Genomic DNA, 22,521 nt, shown 5'->3' on the forward strand with positions numbered 1-22,521 from the left:
AATACAGGGTCTGACAGAGTCCGCAAGCACCATTGTGCCCATCGCTTTGCAATAATTGGCAATCTGGTTGTGTGAGGCCTTTTGGGAAAGAGTGATCATAACATCAATGAATTCTTCATAAAGTGGAGAGTGCTGTCATTCATTCTGATATTATGGTCCTAAATCTAAATAAAGGAAGTAATAATGGGGATGAGGCACAAGCTGGTGTTGATAAATTGGGGGAAAGTTACTTCAAAGAATGACAGTGGATAGGCAATGGCAAACATTTAAAGACATAGATGAACTGTCACGAGTCTTGCACAAAAAAAAATGAGAATGGTGGCCTGACCATTGCTAAGAGGGGAAATTAGAGATGGTATTCGGTCCAAGGATGGGGTACGAATTGGTCAACAAATACAGCAAGCCTGAGGATTGGGAGCAGGTTAGGAACAAAGGAAGACAAAAAGATGGATTTCAGAGGGGGAGATGGAGTATGTGAAGACAAATGTCCGTTCCTGACAGTCAGAAACAGGGGAAGTTATAAGGGGGAATAAAGAGATGGCAGACTGAATAAATTACATATTTTGGTTCTGCCTTCACCAAAGACATAAATAATATGGAAAACACAGGGCCCAGTAAGAGGGAGGATTTGAAGGGAAATTGATGAAGTTAAAGGCCAATAAATCATCCTGCTTTTCCAAAAAAGATGGAGAGGAAACAGGGAATTAACCTGACATTGATAGTGGGCAAAGTGCTGGAGTCCATTGTAAAAGATTTAATAGCACAGCGCTTGGAAAACAAATACAGGGTCTGACAGAGTCCGCAAGCATTTAGAGAGGAAATCGTGCTTGACAAATTACTGGATTTTTTTTGCGGATGCAACTAGTAAAGTTGAAAAGGGGAAGCCACTGGATATGTTTCACTTGGACTTTCAGAAGGCTTTCAACAAAGTCTCAAGAGGTTAGCATGTAAAATTGAAGCACACTGGATTAGTTTTTGCGGATGCAACTAGTAAAGTTGAAAAGGGGGAAGCCACTGGATATGTTTCACTTGGACTTTCAGAAGGCTTTCAACAAAGTCTCAAGAGGTTGGACTTTCAGAAGGCTTTCAACAAAGTCTCAAGAGGTTGGCATGTAAAATTGAAGCACACTGGATTAGGGGCAGTGTACGGACACAGAACTGGCTGGCAGATGAGAAACAGTAGAGTCAGAGAGTAATACAGCAAGGAGGCACACCTTTTAGTCCAACCAGTCTATGCCCACCATAACCCCAAACTAAGCTAGTCCCCCTTGCCCGTGCCTGGCCCATGTCTCTTGAAACATATTTTCCTATTCATTTATCCAAATGTCTTTTAAACGTTGTAACTGTTGCTGCATCCACTACTACTTCATTCCACACACTAACTACTGTGGTTTTAAAAAGAAACATTGCCTCTCATGTCTTTTTAAAATCTTTCTCTTCTCACCTTAAAAATATGCTCCTCCGTTATTTTACAAACCTGTGCACGGTCACCTCTCAACCTCCTATGTTCCAGTGAAAAGAATCCCAGCCTATCCTGCCTCTCCTTATAACGCAAATCCTCCATTCCCAGCAACATCCTGGTAAAACTTTACTGAATCGTCTCCAGCTTACTACTATCTTTCCTATAACAGGATAACCAGAACTGGACACAGTACTCGAGAAGAGGCCCCACCAGTGTTCTGTACAACCTCAACATAATGTCTCAATTCCGATATTCCAAGGTCTGAGCAATGAAGGCTCTTTTACCGAGAGGCAGACAGTGTCTAATGGGGTACCACAGCGATCAATGCTTGGATCCCAGCTACTATTGTGTTTTGGGTTAGTTGAGTTTAGTGGCCAGTACATAGCAGAAAGATATAATGTGGATAAATGTGAGGTTATACATTTTGGTACCAAAAAGAGGAAGGCAGATTATCAGAAAGGCGATAGTGGGAAAGCGACAGGTGTGATGAGACATGGGTCGCCTTGTATATCTGTCACTAAATGTAAGTGTGCAGGTTGCAGCACAGAGTAAAGAAGGCAAATGTTATGCTGACTTTCATAGCAAGAGGATTTGAGTGCAGCAGTAGGTTTGTTGTTTGCAATTTTACAGGGCCTTGGTTAGACCACACCTGGAGTATTATGCCCTTACTTGAAGGGTGCTCTGGCCATGGAGAGAGTGCAACAGTGGTTTACCAGACTGATTTCTGGGATGGCAGGACTGATGCTCTGATAAGAGGATTGGTTAGGATTCCATTGAAGGTTAGAGGAATGAGTGGAGATCTGATAGAAACCTTTAAAATTCCAACTGAACAAGACTGGGCATATGCAGGACGAATGCTTCCTATGACTGGGGAATCCAGAGCGTAGTAAGGATATGGTGAAGACACACCCAGAGTGGTGAGCCTGTGGAATTCTCTGCGAAAGCGGATGATGCCAAAACATTGAATGTTTTCAAGGAGTTGAGCTTCTCCGAGCGAAACAGATCAAAGGGAAGGGGGTGTGAGTCAGAACAGAATACAAAGTTGGATGATCACCCTTGATCATCTTGATTGACAGAATAGTTTGCAAGGGTTGAATGATCCATTTTCTATGTCTATATGTTTTCCTAAAGAACTTCGGTCCGGATCCGACATGGCAAGAAAATGTGATATGAGTTGAAGTTTATTGAGCCTGAAAGATGAGGCCAGGTGATCACTGAAGTAGTCAAATTTGAGGTGACAAAGTGTGAGGAGCTGAGCAATAGCTGGTCTAGATGGAGTTAGATGCTACAAATGTGTCAGCAGATGATCTTTCTGCTGGAGAACATACAAAATTGGGATCTAAATTTGATTTCAGGTAAGATTTAGAGATTGTAAACCATTTCCGCCTGAAGCTGTGGCCAGGAAGAAAATAAAATCAAACTCCTAAGTTTTAGATGTTTTTATTTGGCTCCAAGTTAATGGCTTCTGTGGTTCCATTGTTTAGTTGGTGTAGTTCGTGGTTTATCAAAAACTGGATGTCAGGCAATTAGATTCGTAATGCAGAGACATTCAAACGGTCAACAGAGCTGGCAAAATACCTGTATTGTAAAAGAAATTTCTTTCCAAGACTTGAAATTCATGCCAGTTGGGAAGCAGTGGAGGAGAAACTTCTTCACCCAGAGAGGAATATATGAAATATATGGAATGCTCTGCACCAGAAGGCAGTGGAGGCCAAGTCTCTGGATACTTTCAAGAAAGAGATGGATAGTGCTCTTAGAGAAATCAATAGTTATGGGGATAAGATAGGAACAAGATACTGATTGTGGATGATCAGCCATGATCATAATGGTGGTGCTGGTTCTACTTCTGCACCTATTGTTTATTGTCTATAACCGCCCCCTCTCTCTTTTTCTCTCAAACTGACATAACATTTCATTTTCTTCGGTGTTCAACCCATGGATTCAAATACTGATTTCCATTTTTGCAACTCTTTTTCAATCTCTACTGTCTAATTTTTCAAGTTCCACGTTGAGATATTCGGTGCGGGACAGTTTATTTGCGTTCAGTGAAGGAAATTAAACTTGATTGAATCTGTGTAAGCATTGGAAAATTGGAAATATCTAGTCACCTGTCCAGCATAACCACAGTGAGAATGGGGGGAGCCAATTCAAATAAGTAAATTTGAAATGAGAATGCAAAAAAATCTAGATTTGGGGTATATTTTAAATCTTTTTTTACAGTTGCAATCTTTTTTTACTTTCTTGCTGGTTTGTTGCAGTCCTCCTGCGCGACGCCAGTGGGGTAGGCGTGACAGGCCTTTGCATAATCCCATAAACCAGGATGAAAACTACCACCATCCTCCATATTCACAGCAACTGCCTATAGATGAAAATCGATCTTACAATCACACAAGCCTATCACCACGTATGCTTCATCCTGCTGCACATCCTCCGCAGCAAAACCCCGTCATGGTGGATCTCCACGAACAGGTTAGAGTCACTTACCACCTTTGTCAGATTGGTTGGTGTGTATTGACATCGTTGTGAGAGTTTTGACATCATTGTGAGTCTACTGTCTAAAAATACATAATTTATATTCTAAATTGATTAGCTGTAAGGTGGAATAGCAATTGACTGTTGCATGTTACCACCCTACCTTTGTTTTCCTGAGGGTTTAGAAGATACCATGGATGAGTTGGAAAGAACGCTGATAATGGGAATCGAGTTGAGAAGACTGATGTCTAATTGTGCAGAGGAGCCAGGAGCAGCTCAGGCCATCCTCATCCTGGATGCTGTTGCCTTGCACAACCACTAGACTGCCTTCCACTGTCAAACTCTGGACTCCCCTCCTCCCGACTTTCATTTCCTGTGATCGACTCAGGTTTATATAAAATCCTTTAGACTCCAATCATCGTATTCCCTGATTCCAGGGCCTCCCTTCCATACGCTAATTCATTGAGACTTCCTTCCTCCTTTAATTTTCCCAGATTCCAGATCCTCCCTCTGTTCCCAGACCTTAAAAATGCAAATATTGCTAAATCCTGAGGAATCTCCCTCCATCCAAACACTGTTTAACCTTTTTACTAGTGCTCATATATCACTCTGTCACTGCTCCACAATCATAAAGCAATATATCTGGTAACACTGTTTGCCAATAGCATCCCTGTTCTTCAAAAATCTCTGGCTCACAAAGAGGTGATACCACATTAGATCTCTGTGCTTTGTTGCAATCGGTCTTGCATTCCTGATTTATTTGCCCCAATCACTAGGGACGATTTGGCTAATGTTTTCCATCCACTATCTGGAATTGTGAGCAATTACTGAAAGTATTTCATCTTGCTGAAAAATGATTAATGATATTCTGATCTAAAATGAAAAGGGGTAATAAATACTGTGGTAAAAATTCTTATGATGTAACCTATTCTTGCATAAATGCTTTTATAGAAGTGCATTCTAAAAGCTGTACAATTTATAAATGAGCAAAATTATTGAGTCTTAACTTGCCAGTTTAGAAATGAAGTCTTTGTCTGTATGTGGAACCAGTTGATTACTTTTGTCCTGATGTGTAGACAAATGTTAATAGAATATTGTTGTTAATGTAATTTAATCACTAATATCTTAAAACTCTGTTTGCAATCATCTTGAGTAATAATTATTCTTTTTTACTTTTAGATGCATCAAGGAACAGTTCCGGTGTCCTACACTGTAACCACAGTAACGGCACATGGTTTTCCACTCCACGCAGGGCAACATATCCCAGGGTGCAACACGCAACAGGTCCCAGCATGCTCAGTAATGTTCAGTGGACAGCACTACCCAGTGTGCTGTGTCCCACCACCTGTGAGTTTCACAACTTAAGATGTGTCATATTATACTCGAGCTCTCAAAAGTCAGCTTAGATAAAAAAAAGTTAGGCATGACAATTCAAAATAAAAGTCCTTGCCATTTTTAATATTTTATTTAATGGCTAAACAACATCTGGAAAGTTCAAAGATTTATATTGCCATTTTTTAAGTTATGAATTTGATTGATTAATCAAGGCTGCCCAAGCATTTCTCTTGAACCAGAGGTGCCACATAGCTAAAACTCAGGCTGAGGTTTCAGTTTTCTTATTTGTCATGGCTTAGTAATTTTTTCACTATCATTGTGAGAACATGGGGCATGAGTGGGCCATTCTGTCCCTTGTGAACACTGAGCCATTCATGATTGTGGGTGATGATCTACCTCAGCCTGTACTATCCTCATTTCCCTTGATGTCAATCTCTATCTTGAACATACTCTATGACTGAATTTCCACAGTCTTGGGGTAGCGAATTCAAAGACTCGTTACTTCTGCGTGAAGAGGTTTCACCTTCTCTGTTCTTAGTTCTGAGACTGTTTCCTGTTTCTAGACTGGTTAGACAGGTGAAATGTCCTAACTACATCCACACTATCTAGCCCGTCAAGAATTTTATAAGTATCAATCAACTTACTACTCATCCATCTAAAGTTTGGAGAATTCAGGTTCAGTCCCCTCAGTCTCTCCCATAAGGCAGTCCTGTCATCCCAGGAATTAATCTGATGAATTTCTGTTGCGCAAAGGCCAAACTGCACCTAATTCTGTAGGTCCAATCTCCCCAGGCAAAGCATCTTTACTTCTGTACTCAAAATCTCAGTAATCAAGGCCAGCATAGTATGTGCCCTCCTAATTGCTTCTCTAACTGCATATGACTTATGAATAAGGCCACCCTGTCTGGTTTGATCTCCCACCATTTAATAAATAATGCGCATCTCTGTTTCTCCTGCCAAAGTCGGTAGCCTCGCACTTATCCATATTATATTTCAGCTGGCATGTTCTTGCCCACTTATTCAGCCTGTCCAAATCCTCTTGAAGCCTTATTGCATCATCCTTTCAATACTCATTTCCCACCTTGTTTTATTGGTGCCTGCAAACTTGGACATCCAGATCGCTACTATAGATAGTGAGCATGCGGGGACCAAACTGATATTTGTGATATCCTATTGGTCACAGCCTGCCAAGCTGCAAATTCGTTTATTCCTATTTTGTTTACTGACCTCCTTTGAGAGAACTTTTGAAAATCTTTTGTAGAATGGAAATGCACTGCATTCACCTTTATCTCCTCTGCTGTTAACAACCTCCAAAACATTTGACAAGTTTCTCAAATAAGATATTAGCTTCAAAAATCCGTGTTGTCTGCCTCTGATTCAGATAATTGTTTCATAAATTTGAAGTTACCACACTCTTCACAATATTCTCGTATTTTCCCAGTTGTAATAAGTCTGTAGTTACCCATTTTCTGCCTCTGTTTTCTAATTAATGGCATTCAATTTGAAATATTTTAATTTGCATGGACTTTCTAGACTTCTTAGAATTTTGGAATATGATTACCAATGCATCCAGAATCTCTGTAACCATCTCTTTTACCACCCTGAAATGTTGTGGTTGTGGGAAGGTTCGCTGAGCTGGGAAGTTGATTGCAGACCTTTCCTGCCCTGTTGAGGTGACATCTTCAGTGCTTTGGAGGCTCCAAAGTGCTGCTGTACGGTGTCTTCTGGAATTTATTTGGTTCCATTTCTGCTGCTTCCGGTTCCCAGTTCTGGTTGTTTGTTCTAGTGTCTGGTGTATCGAGTCTAAGTCTGTGTTTGTTGATGGACTCCATGGCTGAGTGCCATGCTTCTGGAAATTCTCTGGCTGTCCTATGTTCAGCTTGTCCTATGATTGTTGTGTTGTCCCAGTTGAATTTGCGGTCCTTGAAATCTATGTGTATGGCTACTAGGGACAGCTGGACGTTGCGTTTAGTGGCTAGTTGGTGTTTGTGGATTAATGAGAGAGGAGGAAACCAGCAATCAACTGCCATTCATGGATATGGTGGTACAAAGAATACAGAACAGTAAATGCACCACAAGTGTGCAGGAAAGCCCCACACACACACCAGCCAGGTCCTGAATTACAACAGCAACCACCCAAATGCACACAAGAGAAGCTGCATTAGGACCCTGTTCAAAAGGGCTACAAGTTACTACAGCACTCCCGACCGATGACGAGAAGATGAACCCCATCTCTACAGAGTCTTCGCCCAAGAACGGATAACCTCGCAACTTCATCCACAGATGCCTGAGAGACAGACAACTGCAACCTAACTCACTAGCCAAAGTGCTTTATATAAAAAACGCCTCTGAATTGACAGCCAGACATCTCCAACAGCTGGGATTCATGACAGCCCGTAATCCAACAGGCATGCTTAAACAACAACTCACCAGGACAAAAGACCCAGTACCCATCATGTGCATGACCAATGTAATTTACAAGATGTCACCTATACAGGGAAGGAAAGGTCTGCAGTCAACTTCGTGCACATTAAAAACTGCATGAAACACTACATCGGGCAAACAGGCAGGCAACTGGCAATCCACATCCACGAACAACAACTAGCCGCTAACTGCCATAACCAGCTGTCCCCAGTAGTCATACGCAGATGACAAGGACTACAAATTCGACTGGGATAACAATCATAGGACAAGCTAAACCTAGAACAGCCAGAGAACTTCTAGAAGCATGGCCCTCAGCCATGAAGTCCATTAACAAACACACAGACCTAGACTCAATATACCAGCCACTACCACAAACAACTGGAACTGGCAACTGGATGCAGCAGAAACAAAATCAAATAAATTCCAGAAGATACAGTACAGCAGTGCTTCACAGGAGGGTCCAAAGCACTGAAGATGTCACCTAGACAGGGGACAAAAGGTCTGCAAATCAACTACCCAGCTCGGCAAACATACCCACAGCCACGACAACTGGCACCCGAGCTACAAACCTTTGCACTGAAATGTGGATCATTTGGTTTCTAGGGATTTGTCAACTTTCAATCCCATTAATTTCTCTAGTATTACTTTTTTTTACTCATTTCATTGAGTTTTTCATTCTTATTATTCCATTGGATCATGAGTTATATTTGGTAGATTTCTTGCATTGTCCACTTTGAAGACAGACAGTCATTATTTACTTTGTCACTCACTTCCCTATTTCCTGTTAGAAATTGTTTTGACTCCTCTGTTCTGTTTATGCATTCACAATTGTCATTGGTAATGTTTTCCTGTTGTACAGCCATAGAAACTTTTACATTTTATTTCTATGTTTCTTACTAGTTTGCATTCATTATTGAATGTATTGTCCCTTTCTTTATCAGTTTCTTGGTCTGCCATTGCTGAGTTCCAAATGTTTCTGGTCCTCAGGCTTGTTGCCTTTTCTGGGAATTTTATAAACCTCTTCCTTTGATCCGATGTGATTTTTAACTTGATTTATTATCCATTGTTGACTTGCATTTCCTAATGGCTTTTTGTGCCTTAAATGAATGTACAGTCCTATGTTGTTTCTAAGCTTCAGTGGGATAGATTCTATTGTTTGATCAGCCTAAGATCCCCTCTCACTAATGCACTGGTTCCACCCCTGATAAACAGTGCTGCTCAGCATTTTTTACTTGTCTTTCCAAAATGTTGAATATCCTCGAATAGTCAGTTCTTACCCTGAATAATTTTTCACGCCCATGTCTATAATGGCACTAGATCAGACCCATTTACTTTGATTTGTGCCATCAATTCATTTGCCTTGTTGCAAATGAGCATTCAAGTAGTATTCTGTTATTTCTGCCTTTTAAATGTGATAACTTTTTTTAACTCTATGGCATTTGCAGTTGCTGCCCTCCATTTTCACTTATTATTTTTCTACTTGCCATAACCAACTTTGTTTTATTCTTATCTGAAATCCGTATCAGATTCCTATCCATCCCCCGATAGTTGTTTAGACCATCTTACCACCACTAGCAAATCTCCCTATTATGAGAATATTAGTCCCAGTCCTGCTAAGTTCGATAGCCTGTCCTTCTACATGTGTCACCTACTCCAGAACTGATCTGTGTCCCAAAAATCTAATGCCATCCTCCCAACACAATTTCTCCAGCCATCTGTTCCTTTGCTTGATCCTATTACTTTTATATTCATCTACGTGTGGTACTACTTTGAGTCTCACCAGTAACCAAAATGGGAAAACCAGTTAGTGAGCATGATAGTGCTCTATCTTCCCAGACAGTTTGGCAGTGACCCATTCCCCCTCTCTCCACATGCTGCTAACCTGTGGTGTGGCTAGGAGCTTAAACATACTGCCTACATAGTACTCAGCATTGTGGATTCACGACGTTAACTCCAAGTTTGGAAACCTGTGCTTGAGCTTCTGCAGCTGGTAATACTTCCTACACTTGAGCTCAGCCAGGCGTGTGAAATGTGAGGAACTTGCTGTGTGCCATAGACAGGCATGCCCACATGACTGAGCTGCCCTGCCACACCTTAAGCTTACATTTGGACTATTTACTGTAAATTACAGGCTAGGAAGTAGAATTAATCACTCTTACTCATCAGTAATGTTGCCTCTAAACTGTGTAGTGCATTGTGGATGTCAATCACTGTGTCAATGCATTGGCTTCCACATGCCAATGCCTCTCACTCTGAAGTCTCCATAGTGTAAAAGAGACATTACAGGGGACATTGCTTATCAATCAGCTACTTCTCCTGTGTCAGTGAGGTGGATACTTTGTTTTTCTATATTCTAGCTATTTCCACATTTCTTAAGTGATGAATTAATCTAACAACTTGTACATACATCCTTCATGGTATAACCATAAATTGATTATTATTATAATATTTTGTTTGGTTAATCAATCATTTATCCTTCCTGACAGTTCATAAATTTCAGGAGTTTGGAAGAAACAAGCAAAGTACTCACGTCCCTGTTTCTCTGTGCAGTCTCACTTTGACTTTTCAAGCAGCAATCCAAACTGTGTAGTAAAGATCTCCTGCTCCTGTCATCTGCCAGTCATTTTGACGGGAACCCCCTCCCACACTGCAGTGAATTTGCTTAATCACCAAATTTCCAAACTCTCACTGTGTCTGGCTGCACTCAGAAATGAGTCTTCATACTCCCAAATTAAAACATTGATATTTTCACATAATGTTCAAAAGTTAGGAATATATTTCTACCTCAGGTCATCCGTTAAATTGTTGAGTGTATTTTAATTACTGAAGTTTATTACAAATGTTTATTTCTCAAATACTGAGATTTTAAATTTTTTTTAAAAAAATTCCCTCTCCAATTTGCTGAAGAGCTTTTAACATCTTTATTGTCTCATCAGGACTAATCACAATGCACCTTCTGTGGTTTTGACATATGGATTTTACAATGCAACAGTTACTCAGCTGACTATTTTATAGATTTCATATTTTATCTATTATCAAAATGATTGATAGCTGAGACAGTTGAAGCCATGGTGAACATTTATCTTTGTAGTGAAGCCTCTACTACATGCTTTAAAACTCAGCAATGTTAACATTGAGCTGAATTGATCGCTTCAATTTCAATTATACTGCTCTTGCATATGTCACTCACTGAGCCAGTGAATGGAGTAGTAATACATTTCAACAGCATTAATTGCTGCATAAGCAGTCCTGCTGACCATGTTGTATATGCAGTTAAATATGAAACTGCACCTTACCTAGAGTAGGTTTTTTTTGCTACCATCCTCTTTTGGGATAGGAATCTGTAAGACTTGATTGATCTGGTGTAGTAGAGGAAATCCACTTACTGGTCTAACTAGAAATGGCTTTTGTATTGAGTAAGAAGTAGAAACATAGAAGATAGCAACAGGAGTAGGCCAGCTGGCCCTTTGTGCCTGCAGCGCTATTCAATTTAATCATGACAATCATCCTACTCTGCACTCTGTTCCAACTTTCACCCCATATCCTTTGATCCATTTAGCCCTACAACCTCTATCTCATTTTTGAAAACATTCAATGTTTTAATTTCATCCGCTGTGAAATTTCAAAATTTTCACAAGCTCACCACTCTCTAGGTGAAGAAATTCCTCCTCATCTCAGTCCTATCTACTCAATATCCTTGGGTTGTGACCATTGGTTTTGGACTCCCCAGTCATCAGGGACATACTTCCTGCATTAACCCTGTATTAGAACTTGATGGGTTTCTGTGTGATTACCTCTTCATTCTTCTAAACTCTAGTTAATAAAGTCTTAATTGATCCGTTCTCTCCTCATACATTGATCCTGCCATCCCAAAAATCAGTTTGGTAAACCTTTGTTGCACTCTCTCGATAGCCAGAACATCCTTCCTCAGATGAAGAGACCAAAACTGCACACCATACGACCAGGTGTGGTCTCACCAAGGTCCTGTACAGTTACAAGACATCTCAGTTCCTGCCTTGAAATTCTCTCTCCATGAAAGCAAGATAGCATTTGCCTCCTTCATTGCCCGAAGCACAAACATACTTTTCAGCGACTAGTGTGTAAGGATGGCACCTCCCCTTTTCCCAATCCATCGCCATTCAGATATTAATCTGTCTTCCTGTGTTTTGCTACCAAGGTGGATTACCTCCTATTTATCCACATTCTACTTCATCTGCCGTGCATTTACCCACTCTCTCAACTTGTCTTAATTGTGCTGAAGCATGTTTCCATCTCCTTCTAGTTCACCCAGCTTTGTGCGAAATGCAAACTTGGAGGTATTACATTTAATCCATCATCTAAATCATTAATGTGTATGGGGTGCAAGCACTGATCCCTGCAGTAACTTACTGGTGACTGGCTGCCACTTTAAAAATGACCCATTTATTCCTACTGTCTTTTTGCTAAACCGCTCTCTATTCTTTTCAGTACACTGTCAGCTCGTGTTTTAGTTTTACATGCTAATCTCTTATTTAGGATTTTATTGAACTCCTTCTGAAAGCACAAGCAAATCACAACCACTAGTTCCCCTGGTCAACTCTGCTAGTTACATCTTCTCAAAATTCCAAGAGATTTGTCCAGCATGAATTCCGTTTCATAAACTCATGCTGATTCTGTCTGATCCTGTCACTGTTGGACTCCCCCATCGCCAGACCACAACAACACGACGGTTGGAGGAAGAGCGCCTCATCTCACCCTGTGGCTCAACACTTCAACTACCCCTCCCACTCCACCAAGGATATGCAGGTCTTTGGATTCCTCCAGTGCCAGACCACAACAACACGACGGTTGGAGGAAGAGCGCCTCATCTTCTGCCTCGGAACCCTCCAACCACAAGGGATGAACTCAGATTTCACCAGTTTCCTCATGTCTCCTCCCCCCACCTTGTCTCAGTCAAATTCATCAAACTCAGCACCGCCTTCCTAACCTGCAATCTTCTTCCTGACCTCTCCGCCCCCACCCCAGTCTGACCTATCACCCTCACCTTGACCTCTTTCCACCTATCACATTTCCGACGCCCCTCCCCCAAGTCTCAGCCCTAACATGTTCCGTACTACTGATGTCTAGCTAACTGGTCTATAGTTACCTGCTTTCTCTCTACCTCCTTTTTTGAGCAAATAGCTAACCTCCAATCTGTTGAACTGTTCCAGAGTCCATAGAATCTTGAAAAATGGCCATCAGTACCTTTTCTGCAAATTCTTCACCTCCTCTGGGAAGTAGATTGTTGGGCCCTGGAGCTCTGTTGGCCTTTAGTCCCATCTATTGCCCCAGCAATATTTCCTTCAGTTTCTCTCACTCACTAAATCATACAGTTCCCAAAATCTTTGGGATGTTTATCTTTCTCAAAGGCAGAACAAATATACACATTTAATTGCTATCTCTTCATTCTACAGTAAACTTCCCCTGTTTCTGGTTGTAACGATCTTGCATTTTTTTCCTCTTCACTACATGTAGATGTTTTGTCAATCGGTTTGTGAGATCCCTGCAAGCTTGCTCTCAGTAGTTTATTCCACGGTAGGAACTAATTACAGATTCTATTGAAAGGCAGTGTTACAGAGACTGTGAAGTGGACCTGGATGTTAGGTCTCCTTCCTTTCAGATAGCAAGCTGTTCAGCACGCAAGTCTATCTGCTATAATGATAGTAGGTAATGCCTAAGGCACTCCTCAGTGTTAAGGCTTTCAGAATTTGCGTGTGGATCTGAGTGACCACGAGGAAGTAGATTCAGTGCAATCTATATTTTAGTTTGCAGCTTCATGACTCCATAATTGAATCATTTAAATTTGTGATTGTTGTATATGACTTAATATCCCCCTTAACATGAAATTAAATGGTATTTACTTGGTTATCTGGACTAATTTTAGATTTTTTTTACACTTGTGTGAAATAATTTAAGTAGTTAGACTGTTGCCATTCCTAAAGGAGGAATAAAGTGCTTACATGACAGGAATATAAATGGAACATTTTAGTTTTCTCTTCTTTTATACTCAACTTTTTTTACTTAGTCATAGAGATGTACACCAGGAAAGAGATCCCTTGGCCTAACTCCTCCATGCTAACCAGATATCCTAAATTAATCTAGTGCCATTTGCCAGCACTTGGCCCATATCCCCCTCAACCCTTCCTATTCATATACCAATCCAGATGCCTTTTAAATGTTGTAATTGTACCAGCTTCCACCACTTTCTCTGGCAGCTCATTCCATACACATACCACCCTCTGCATGAACACGTTGCCCCTTGGGTCTCTCTTAAATCTTTCTTCTTCTCACCCTAAATCCTATGCCAAATAGTTCTGGACATCCCCACCCCAGGGAAAAGACCATATCTATTATCCATATCCATGCTCCTCATGATTTTATAAACCTGTATAAGGTCACCCCTTAGCCCTTCCAGGGAAAACAGCCCCAGTCTATTCAGCCTCTCTCTCGAGCTCAAATCCTCAAAACCTGGCAACATCCTTGTCAATCTTTTGTGAACCCTTTCAAGAGTCTTAGAGTTTTACCTCTCTGGCTACTTTACTAAATAGATGTCAACTTGGTTTTATGAAGAAACTGTTCAACTTTTAAACTTTGTCAGATTCTGATCTTAATGAAGCCTGTGTGGGGGCATTTTTAGGTCTCCTCCCATTTAAAGGAACTGCTCTGATATTATCTCATGACTAACACCAACTTCTTCTGATGTTCGATATGAAAAACTGCCAACTGTGTGTGTCAGATTTTACTGTAGAACTAACAGCAACAACTACTTCTGAAGCGTAAAATGACAAATATCTCCCCACCAAGAGATGTGCAGCTAAATACTAATATCAGGAAATTGCTGCTTGAGTTAATTCTGCTTCTCCTGAAGCTGCCTTATAATGGCTATTCAGCATTTCCTGCTTTTGTTTCAGATTTCCAACATCCGCTGTATTTTACTTCTGTAGTAGTCTGAATAGGATTCCTTTCAACTGTGCCTGTGCCTCTGAGTGTGGAAAGACCTAAAGATTCAAGAGTTGTGTTGAGTCAATGATCAAGCGAACTCCAGCGACCCAGATTGATTTCAGATTTGATTCTCTGTCTGTTTGCTCTTTTCAGGCAGAGCCACAGTTATTCAGGCTTCCCAATCCAGCAATCCTGCTAAACTTGTGCCCATCTGAATGTGGGATGAGGACAGAATTAGACTTGGCTGTGATGCTCCCTGCATGTTTACTAACCATCAAGGGTCAGTTAAGAGTGCTGTTCACTTGGTGCAATTCTGCAGCGTGACTGATACCTGTCAGACTGTAGTGCAGCAACAAGAGGAAGGGGAAAGACATATTTGAAATGACCAAGCAGCCATTTTTCAATTGAATAACAATGAAAGCTTTCTTTTTACTAAATGGCAATATTAATGTATAACAGTATAACTTTCTTTTTCCTGTTTGTTAACAGTTGTATGAGGTTTGTTTCATACCATGCATTCTCTGAAATGATGTACAACTGAATATATGGTGGATTGCATTCCAGGTCTTTAGATAGCCAGATCATGCACATTTTCAGAATTCCTGGGAATTTAATAGTATGAGTACATCAGTTACCGCTGTCCATCTAGAGCCATTCCAGGCATTATCCTTTTCATGTTGTAAATGTCTTTTTTTTTCCAGCTGATTCATGCGTGCACAATGCAGCATCTGCCAGTCTCTTACCAAGCCTTCCCTCCACTTATCTCCGGTGAACATTTTATACTGCACCCTCCCCATCTGCCACCCCACCAGCATCCCCACCTTCCTCCCTTGGGCCAGTTTGTTCCAATCCAGCCACAGCACCCACGACTGGTAAGTAAAATATTTAAACGTGCAAATTTAAAACTTAATTATTCAGCACAGCCATTCTGCTTGCAGTCTAGGTAATGCTCTGAAAGGAATTAATAATGGTTCCTGTTTTTCTTTCCTACTATCCCTGTAATCTTTCTTGTTTTAATGGGACGGGGGTGCAAAATATCATATCTGCAGCCACTCGTCCATCCATTCTACATTCAGTATCATTGCAGTCTCTGGAAGTTCACAGAATCACAGAATTGTTACTGCATAGAATGAAGCCATTCTCCCGTCGTGTCTGGCAGCGTCTGTGAAGGGAAGTCAGGGTTAATGTCTCTGGTCTGGTGACTCTTCCTCAGAACTGAGGAAGGGTCACCGGACCTGAAACGTTAACTCTGATTTCCTTTCACAGATGCTGTCATACCTGCTGAGCTTTTCCAGCAATTTTTGCTTTTGTTTCTGATTTACAGCACATGTAGGTCTTTAGGGTTTTTTCCATTCTCCCAACATGTCTGTACTGGCTTAGTCAAACAGGGAATCCTCTTATAGCTGGTACACTTGTATTGTGCTCTTGTATCCATTTCACATCAGATTTTTGACCCTTGTGTTTTTTGTCCATTAGCACGAAACAGTTTACCAGATAAAATTATTTCTCAAAGCACTCAGGCCATTCAGTCAGAGACTTTTTAAAAAACAGCATCAAGGCATATGGGGATAGTGTGATGAAATGAAGGTGGAAGATCAACAATTGCAGAACAGTCTCAAAGGGCCAAGTGACCTATTCCTACTCTTACTTCTTTAGTTCTTGTAAACCACAAAGACCAGCAAGTCCAGGGTTTTGATTGACAGACTTGGTTGAATAGCTGATCGCAGCTGAATTGGCAGCAAAGATGGTCTAATTAACCTCCTTCCATGGGCTGGGAAACCAAACATTGAACAGAATTTTTGTTCCTAATCTCCCCAGTGGAAATTGAGCCCACTCTCGCTTGTGGCTCAGCCAACCAACCAATGAGTGCTCATGTACTAATATAAGATTATCTGGTTGGGAGAGCAGAGGGTTTCTACCACATAGAATCCACTTTGTTTAGGGGGAGAGTGCAAGCTATTACAACAAACATTTTTTTTTCTAAACCATTGACATTGTTTCCCACCTCCCAAAGGTAATATTTTAGCAGTTCTGTGACATTATGTTGCATCTAAGCCATCAAGCCAACTCTTGGGCTGAAATATGTAAAATTAATACTTGGGGGTTTACATATGTGGAACACCAAAGTATGTTGGATAACTTTAAACCATTGTCGTTAGTGTTTTTAATTTCTATATAAGTTTCTAATGAAACACTCTTCTACTTTTGCTGTTAAATGTGTTTAACTGTTTGTCTGTGAGGCTACTATGTCAGAGTCGGCAGTATGACTTGGTATTAGAGAGTGGGAGGAATGGGTTTAATCAAACAGTTCTATGTGTAGAACTGGTTGCAGAAAGGTAAGAGTGCTAAAACTAGTCTCTGTTCTTCTGATTTACAAAGTATGGAATTATTCGGGGTCTGTTTTCTTAATGTAGGATCCAGAATTCATCACCTGAAACTTGGTGGAAGCAGGCTTGATAACTTCCAGCAGAATCACTCTGCAGGGCTATGGAAAAGGAACAGCAGAATAAGACTAATTTTAAAAATTCTTTCAAGAAGCTGGCACAGGAAGAATAGGTTGAACGGTCTCCTTTTGTGCTGGACAATTGTAAAGAAAAAATACTAATGTTATTGTATTTATTTTGGGAGAAAGACCTTGGAAAGTTTCTGTGGTGCTCCTTTGTAACATTGACAGGTCTGCCCCTGCCTTGGCCTGTCTGCTGACGAAATCCAAATCTATGCCTTTGTTACCTATAGTCTTGATTATTTCATGGGGTGGTCATGTCTGACCAACTTGAATTTTTCAAAGTAGCAGCCAGGTATGTAGATGAGGACAGTGCATTTGATGTAGGCTACATGGACTTGAACAAAAATTTTCATAAGGTCCCACATAGACCGATAGCGAAGGTAAGAGCAACTTGGGATCCAAGGAAATTTAGCTAAGTGGATCCTGAATTGACTGAGTAGCAGGAAGCAGCAGATGATTGCTGAGGGGTATTTTTGTGATTGGAAGCCTGTAACCACTGGGATTGTGCCGGGATCAGTGTTGTGACGCTTGCTGTTTGTGATATATGTAAATGATTGAGGCATTAATGTAGGAAGGTTGATTAGTAATTTCATACATTATACAAATATTGGTGGGGTGATAAATAGTGAGGAAGATAGCCTCAGGTTACAGTAGAATATAAATGGACTGGTTAAATAGGGTGAACAGTGAAAAATGGAATTCAGTCCGAATAAATGTGAAGTGATGCACTTTGGCAGGACAAACCAAATGAAGGACTATATGATGAATGGTAGGACTGTGAAAAGTATCAAGGATCAAAGAGCTGCTGGTGTGCATGGCCACTCATTCCCTAAGGTACTGGGCCAGGTCGATTTAAATGGTTAACAAAACATATGGAATACTTGCCTTTGTTAGTTGAGGCTAGGAGAAAGTGAGGACTGCAGATGCTGGAGTACCAGAGTTGAAAAGTGTGGTGCTGGAAAAAAACACAGGCCAGGCAGCATCTGAGGATCAGGAGAATCAACTTTTCAGGCATAAGCCCTTCTTCAGGAAGAAGGGCTTGTGCCCGAAACGTCGATTCTCCTGATCCTCAGATGCTGCCTGGCCTGCTGTTTTTTTTCTTCCAGCACCACATTTTTCAACTTTGTTAGTTGAGGCACATATTTTAAGAGGAGAGGGATTATACTGGAACTGTATAAAATGTTTGTTAGGCCTCCGTGAAAGTATTGTGTACAGTTCTGGAATCAGGGATGTGAAAGCACTGGATAGGAGATTTCGTAAGCTGGAGAGTTTTTAGTTATGAAGAGAGATTGGATAGACTGGAGTTTTCCTTGGAGCAGAGGAGACTGGGGCTAAACTTGAGATGTGTAAAATTTTGAGAGTTTAAATGATCGATGACTGAAGGCATAGACTTAAGGTAAGGGTAGGAGGATTAGGAAGGATCTGAGGAAAAGTTTTTTGTTTTTAACTAGGAGGATGGTGGGAATCTGGAACTCTCAGACTTGGAGGATGGTAGAGGCAGAAACTCATAATATTTAAGAAGTATTTAGATGTGCACTTGCAACGCCAAGGCACACAAGGCTATAGGTCACATGCAGGAAAATGGGATTCAAATAGTTAAGAGTATTGTTTTTGACCAGTGCAGACTTAGTTGACCTTATCACTGCTGTAGACCTCTGATTTTGATGGATGCTTAGTAAGAGCACATGGCATCAGGCTAATATATTCATATCGCTGGAGGATTAGCTAACTAATAGAAGAGTGTGTTGGAATACAGAGAACAATTACAGGATGGCAATCTGTAGCGAGTGGAGTTCTACATTGTATCAGTGTTGCAGTCACAGTTATTAATATATATAAATGACTTGGATGAGGAAAGTAGCCAGTTTTGTGGATGACAAGTGGTGAGGTTGACACAGCATCTGTAGGAGGATATAGACAAGCGGATGAGGAAAGTCTTAACAGATGGGATTTTATCGTGGGGAAATGAGAGGTTATGTACTTTGGCAGGAACAATAGAAGAGCTGAATGTTATACAAGTGAAGAAAGAAATCAGAAAGCTGCAGCATGAAGAGATTTGGGGATCCTCATGCGTGAATCACAAAAACCTAGTGTCTTCAGTTCATTGGATAATAGGGAAGGCCAACTGAATGTTGACCTTCTTACTTCAAAGGGAATGGAGTGTAAAAAATAGAAAAGTCTTACTAAATACATGGCGCTGGCCAAAATATTTAAAATATCATAAGCAGATTTGGCCCCCTTATCAAAGGAAAGATGTATTAGCATTGGAGGCAGACCAGAGAAGGTTAACTGGGCTGTTTGAGTACTGATAGATTCACTTGAGGGGAGATTGAGGTGTGCTCCCTGGTGTTTATAAGAACAAGTGAAGACATTTATTGAAGCATATACAACTTGACAAGGTAGATGTGAAGAGATTGTATTTGTGAGTGTGTCCAGAGGGCATAATCTCAGAGATTATGTCCTTTTGAAGAGCGAGAGAAAAAATTTCTTCTCAAAGGGACGTTTACTTTTGGACGACATTAGCGCAGAGTGCTGTCGAGGCTGGGTCATTAACTATGTTCAAGTTGGAGAGAGATTTTTAATTAATAAGAGGAATTATGGGAATAAGGCAGGAAGAAGAGTTGAGGGTTATTAGATCAGCCATGATCTCTCTGAATAGCGCAACAACTCTGGCTGACGAGCCTACTTCAGCTCTTGCAATTTGTGGTCCTACTGAAAGACCTAAAAACCATCTCTGTGAGCACACTTTAGGTCCTTTGTCATTATATGGCTTTATATCATATTTCATTTGATAATGCTTCACTGAAGCTTCTGAGGGCATTTTAACTATGCTGAATTTTCTAAATAAATAAAAGTAATTGTTGCTTTTAAATGATGGACAACTTTTTTTTTTAACCACTCTAGACATGCTAAATGGTCCAGTAATGCAAAGCTGAGGGAGTTATTCTTCCTTTTGTCATTGTCATATGTGCTTGCAACATGAGACAATCCATTTCTTCCACACCTTTTTTATGCAACAGATTTGTGGTCTCCTTGACCACATCCCCCATTTTATGTAGCCTGTTAGCCTGATTCTCAGTTGCCCATTCAGGATAAGCAGTCACTGAAGAGGAAGACAGGTCATCACTCTGCTCCAATGAACAGGCATACTCTTCTCAATTCAATACCAAGATCAAAGCTCTGGATTCCACTGGCTGGGATGGTCAGCCTTCCAGTTAATTATTTTGAGAATTATCTTTGGTGCCAGGTTTCAGTAATAAATGCTGTTTGAATCTATTCTACTTCTTTCTTTTCAATAGCCCCTGCAGAGGATAGAGAATGAAGTAGAAATGAGGGGGGACCAGCACCCAGTTGGTGGTTTTACATACCCGCCTTCACATCATCCCCCTGCCATGCCAACTTCTGTCCCCCTGCAGTATCTTCCTCATGATCCCTTACACCAGGAATTGCCCTTTGGAGTGGTAAGTGTTCTCTCCAGCTGACTTTGTAAAATTGGAGTGTATTGAATTTTGTAAACTTCTAATGGTTGTGTGAGGCTTTGTGAAAGCTTGATAGTGGCCATGAGACTAAAAATCATATTGCCAAGAGAACTTCTGCAGTTAACGGTAGGGCTTTGGATAGCGTTGTTGAACAGAGATCTAGGGGTTTAAGTACATAATTCTTTGAAAGTTTCATCACAAATGGCTAGGGTGGTTAAGAAGACATTTAGCACGTTTGCCTTCATTGCTCAGACCTTTGAGTATAGGAGTTGTGATGTCATGGTGAGGTTGTACTGTACATTGAAGCCACTTTTCAAGTACTGTATACAGTTCTGGTTGCCTTGCTATAGGAAGGATATTATTAAACTGGAGAGAATTCAGAAAAGACTTATTGGGATGTTGCTGGAACCAGAGAGTTTAGGTTAGAAGGATAGGCTGGGATTTCTTTCACTGGAGCATAGGAGATTGAGGGATGAACTTAGATTTATAACATCATTAAGGGCATAGATGAAGTGAAAAGCATAGATCTTTTCCCCGGGATGGGGGACTTCAAAACTACCAGGCGTATTTTTAAGATGAGAGGAGAAAGATTTAGAAAGGACCTGATAGGGAATGGTTAGTACATGGAATGAACTGCCAGAAGATCGAGGTAGATGCAGGTACAGTTAAACATTTAAAAGACATTTGTACAGCTGCATGAATAGGAAAGGTTTCGAGGGATATGGGCCAAATGCAGGGAAGTGGGACTTGGGGAAACTTGATTGGCATGGATGAGTTGGACTGAAGGTTCTGTTTCTGTGCTGTATAACTCTAGAAGAGAAAGTTGGGTTCAAGCAATGACTGATGTCTCTGTTTTAATTTGTGCATCATCCTGTTGCTGCTGTAACCATGATCACCACAATAAAGAGCAGCTGCATGTCACTTGATATTGCAAATAAATCCCAAATGGCTGATTTCTGGATTGGCAACAAATCTTGTTCAAAGGTTTTTTTTAAAAGCAGGTGATTGGTATACGCATTGCGTGTAGGCATATTATGTCACTGCAGATACATCATACTAAGTACATCTTGTGTATACATGTACAGCCTATATCTCAAATAATGAAGCTGATATTATTCAAGAGGTGCTTCATACAGGAACTAAAAATCCATGATTACATAATTGATGTCTGCTTAATACAACAAGATGCTATGGCAACGAAAAGTGGCTCAGTAAATGAGCAAAGAACACTGTGATCTGAGTGAGGAATAAGAAATATCTTAGAAACCGCAGAAATAATTGTGAAGGTAGATTGAATGTTGGTATGAAAGGAATAACAATATTAATAAGATTTAGTTTCTGCTTCAAAATTGTGAATTTTACGTGGTCCACAACTGCTTCCATCACAATTGATGGGGATTGCCACGAAAGCGATTTTTACAAAAATGTTGAGTATTTAAGGTAAAATTATACAAATGCTGTCTGTGTATTTCTTTTACAAACAATTCTAAGTTATTTTGCCAAAAGGAACAAAATCATACTCCTGTCTTTAAGGAAACAAGAACATTGCAAATAGTTCTTTGAACAAGTATTAATTAGACTGATTTAAATAAAATGGTAAAGCTGTGCACATAGTAGAGTCCTAGAGATGTACAGCATGGAAACAGACTCTTTTTGGTCCAACCCGTCCATGCCGACCAGATATCCCAACCCAATCTAGTCACACCTGCCAGCACCCAGCCCATATCCCTCCAAACCCTTCCTATTCATATACCAATCCAAATGCCTCTTAAATGTTGCAATTGTACCAGCCTCCACCACATCCTCTGGCAGCTCATTCCATACACGTACCACGCTCTGTGTAAAAAAAAGTTGCCCCTTAGGTCTCTTTTATATCTTTCCCC

At 40.6% G+C, this 22,521-nt stretch overlaps 1 protein-coding gene across 9 annotated transcripts in view; it reads left to right on the plus strand.

Annotated features, from left to right (window-relative positions):
* Window positions 1–22,521, plus strand: part of rnf44 (ring finger protein 44) — a 148,901-nt gene that overhangs the window by 106,404 nt on the left and 19,976 nt on the right. For all 9 annotated transcript variants that reach the window (XR_006313614.1, XM_043703738.1, XM_043703739.1 and 6 more), the window contains 4 exons: window positions 3,721–3,931; window positions 5,114–5,281; window positions 15,355–15,525; window positions 20,459–20,620. Coding sequence is in view for 8 of the 9 variants with exons in the window: in XM_043703738.1 (XP_043559673.1) it covers window positions 3,721–3,931; window positions 5,114–5,281; window positions 15,355–15,525; window positions 20,459–20,620 (712 nt within the window). In the remaining variant the exon portion in view is untranslated. The remainder of the gene's footprint in view (window positions 1–3,720; window positions 3,932–5,113; window positions 5,282–15,354; window positions 15,526–20,458; window positions 20,621–22,521) is intronic.

This window comes from Chiloscyllium plagiosum, chromosome 14 (assembly GCF_004010195.1).
Source record: "Chiloscyllium plagiosum isolate BGI_BamShark_2017 chromosome 14, ASM401019v2, whole genome shotgun sequence".
Taxonomy (NCBI): domain Eukaryota; kingdom Metazoa; phylum Chordata; class Chondrichthyes; order Orectolobiformes; family Hemiscylliidae; genus Chiloscyllium; species Chiloscyllium plagiosum.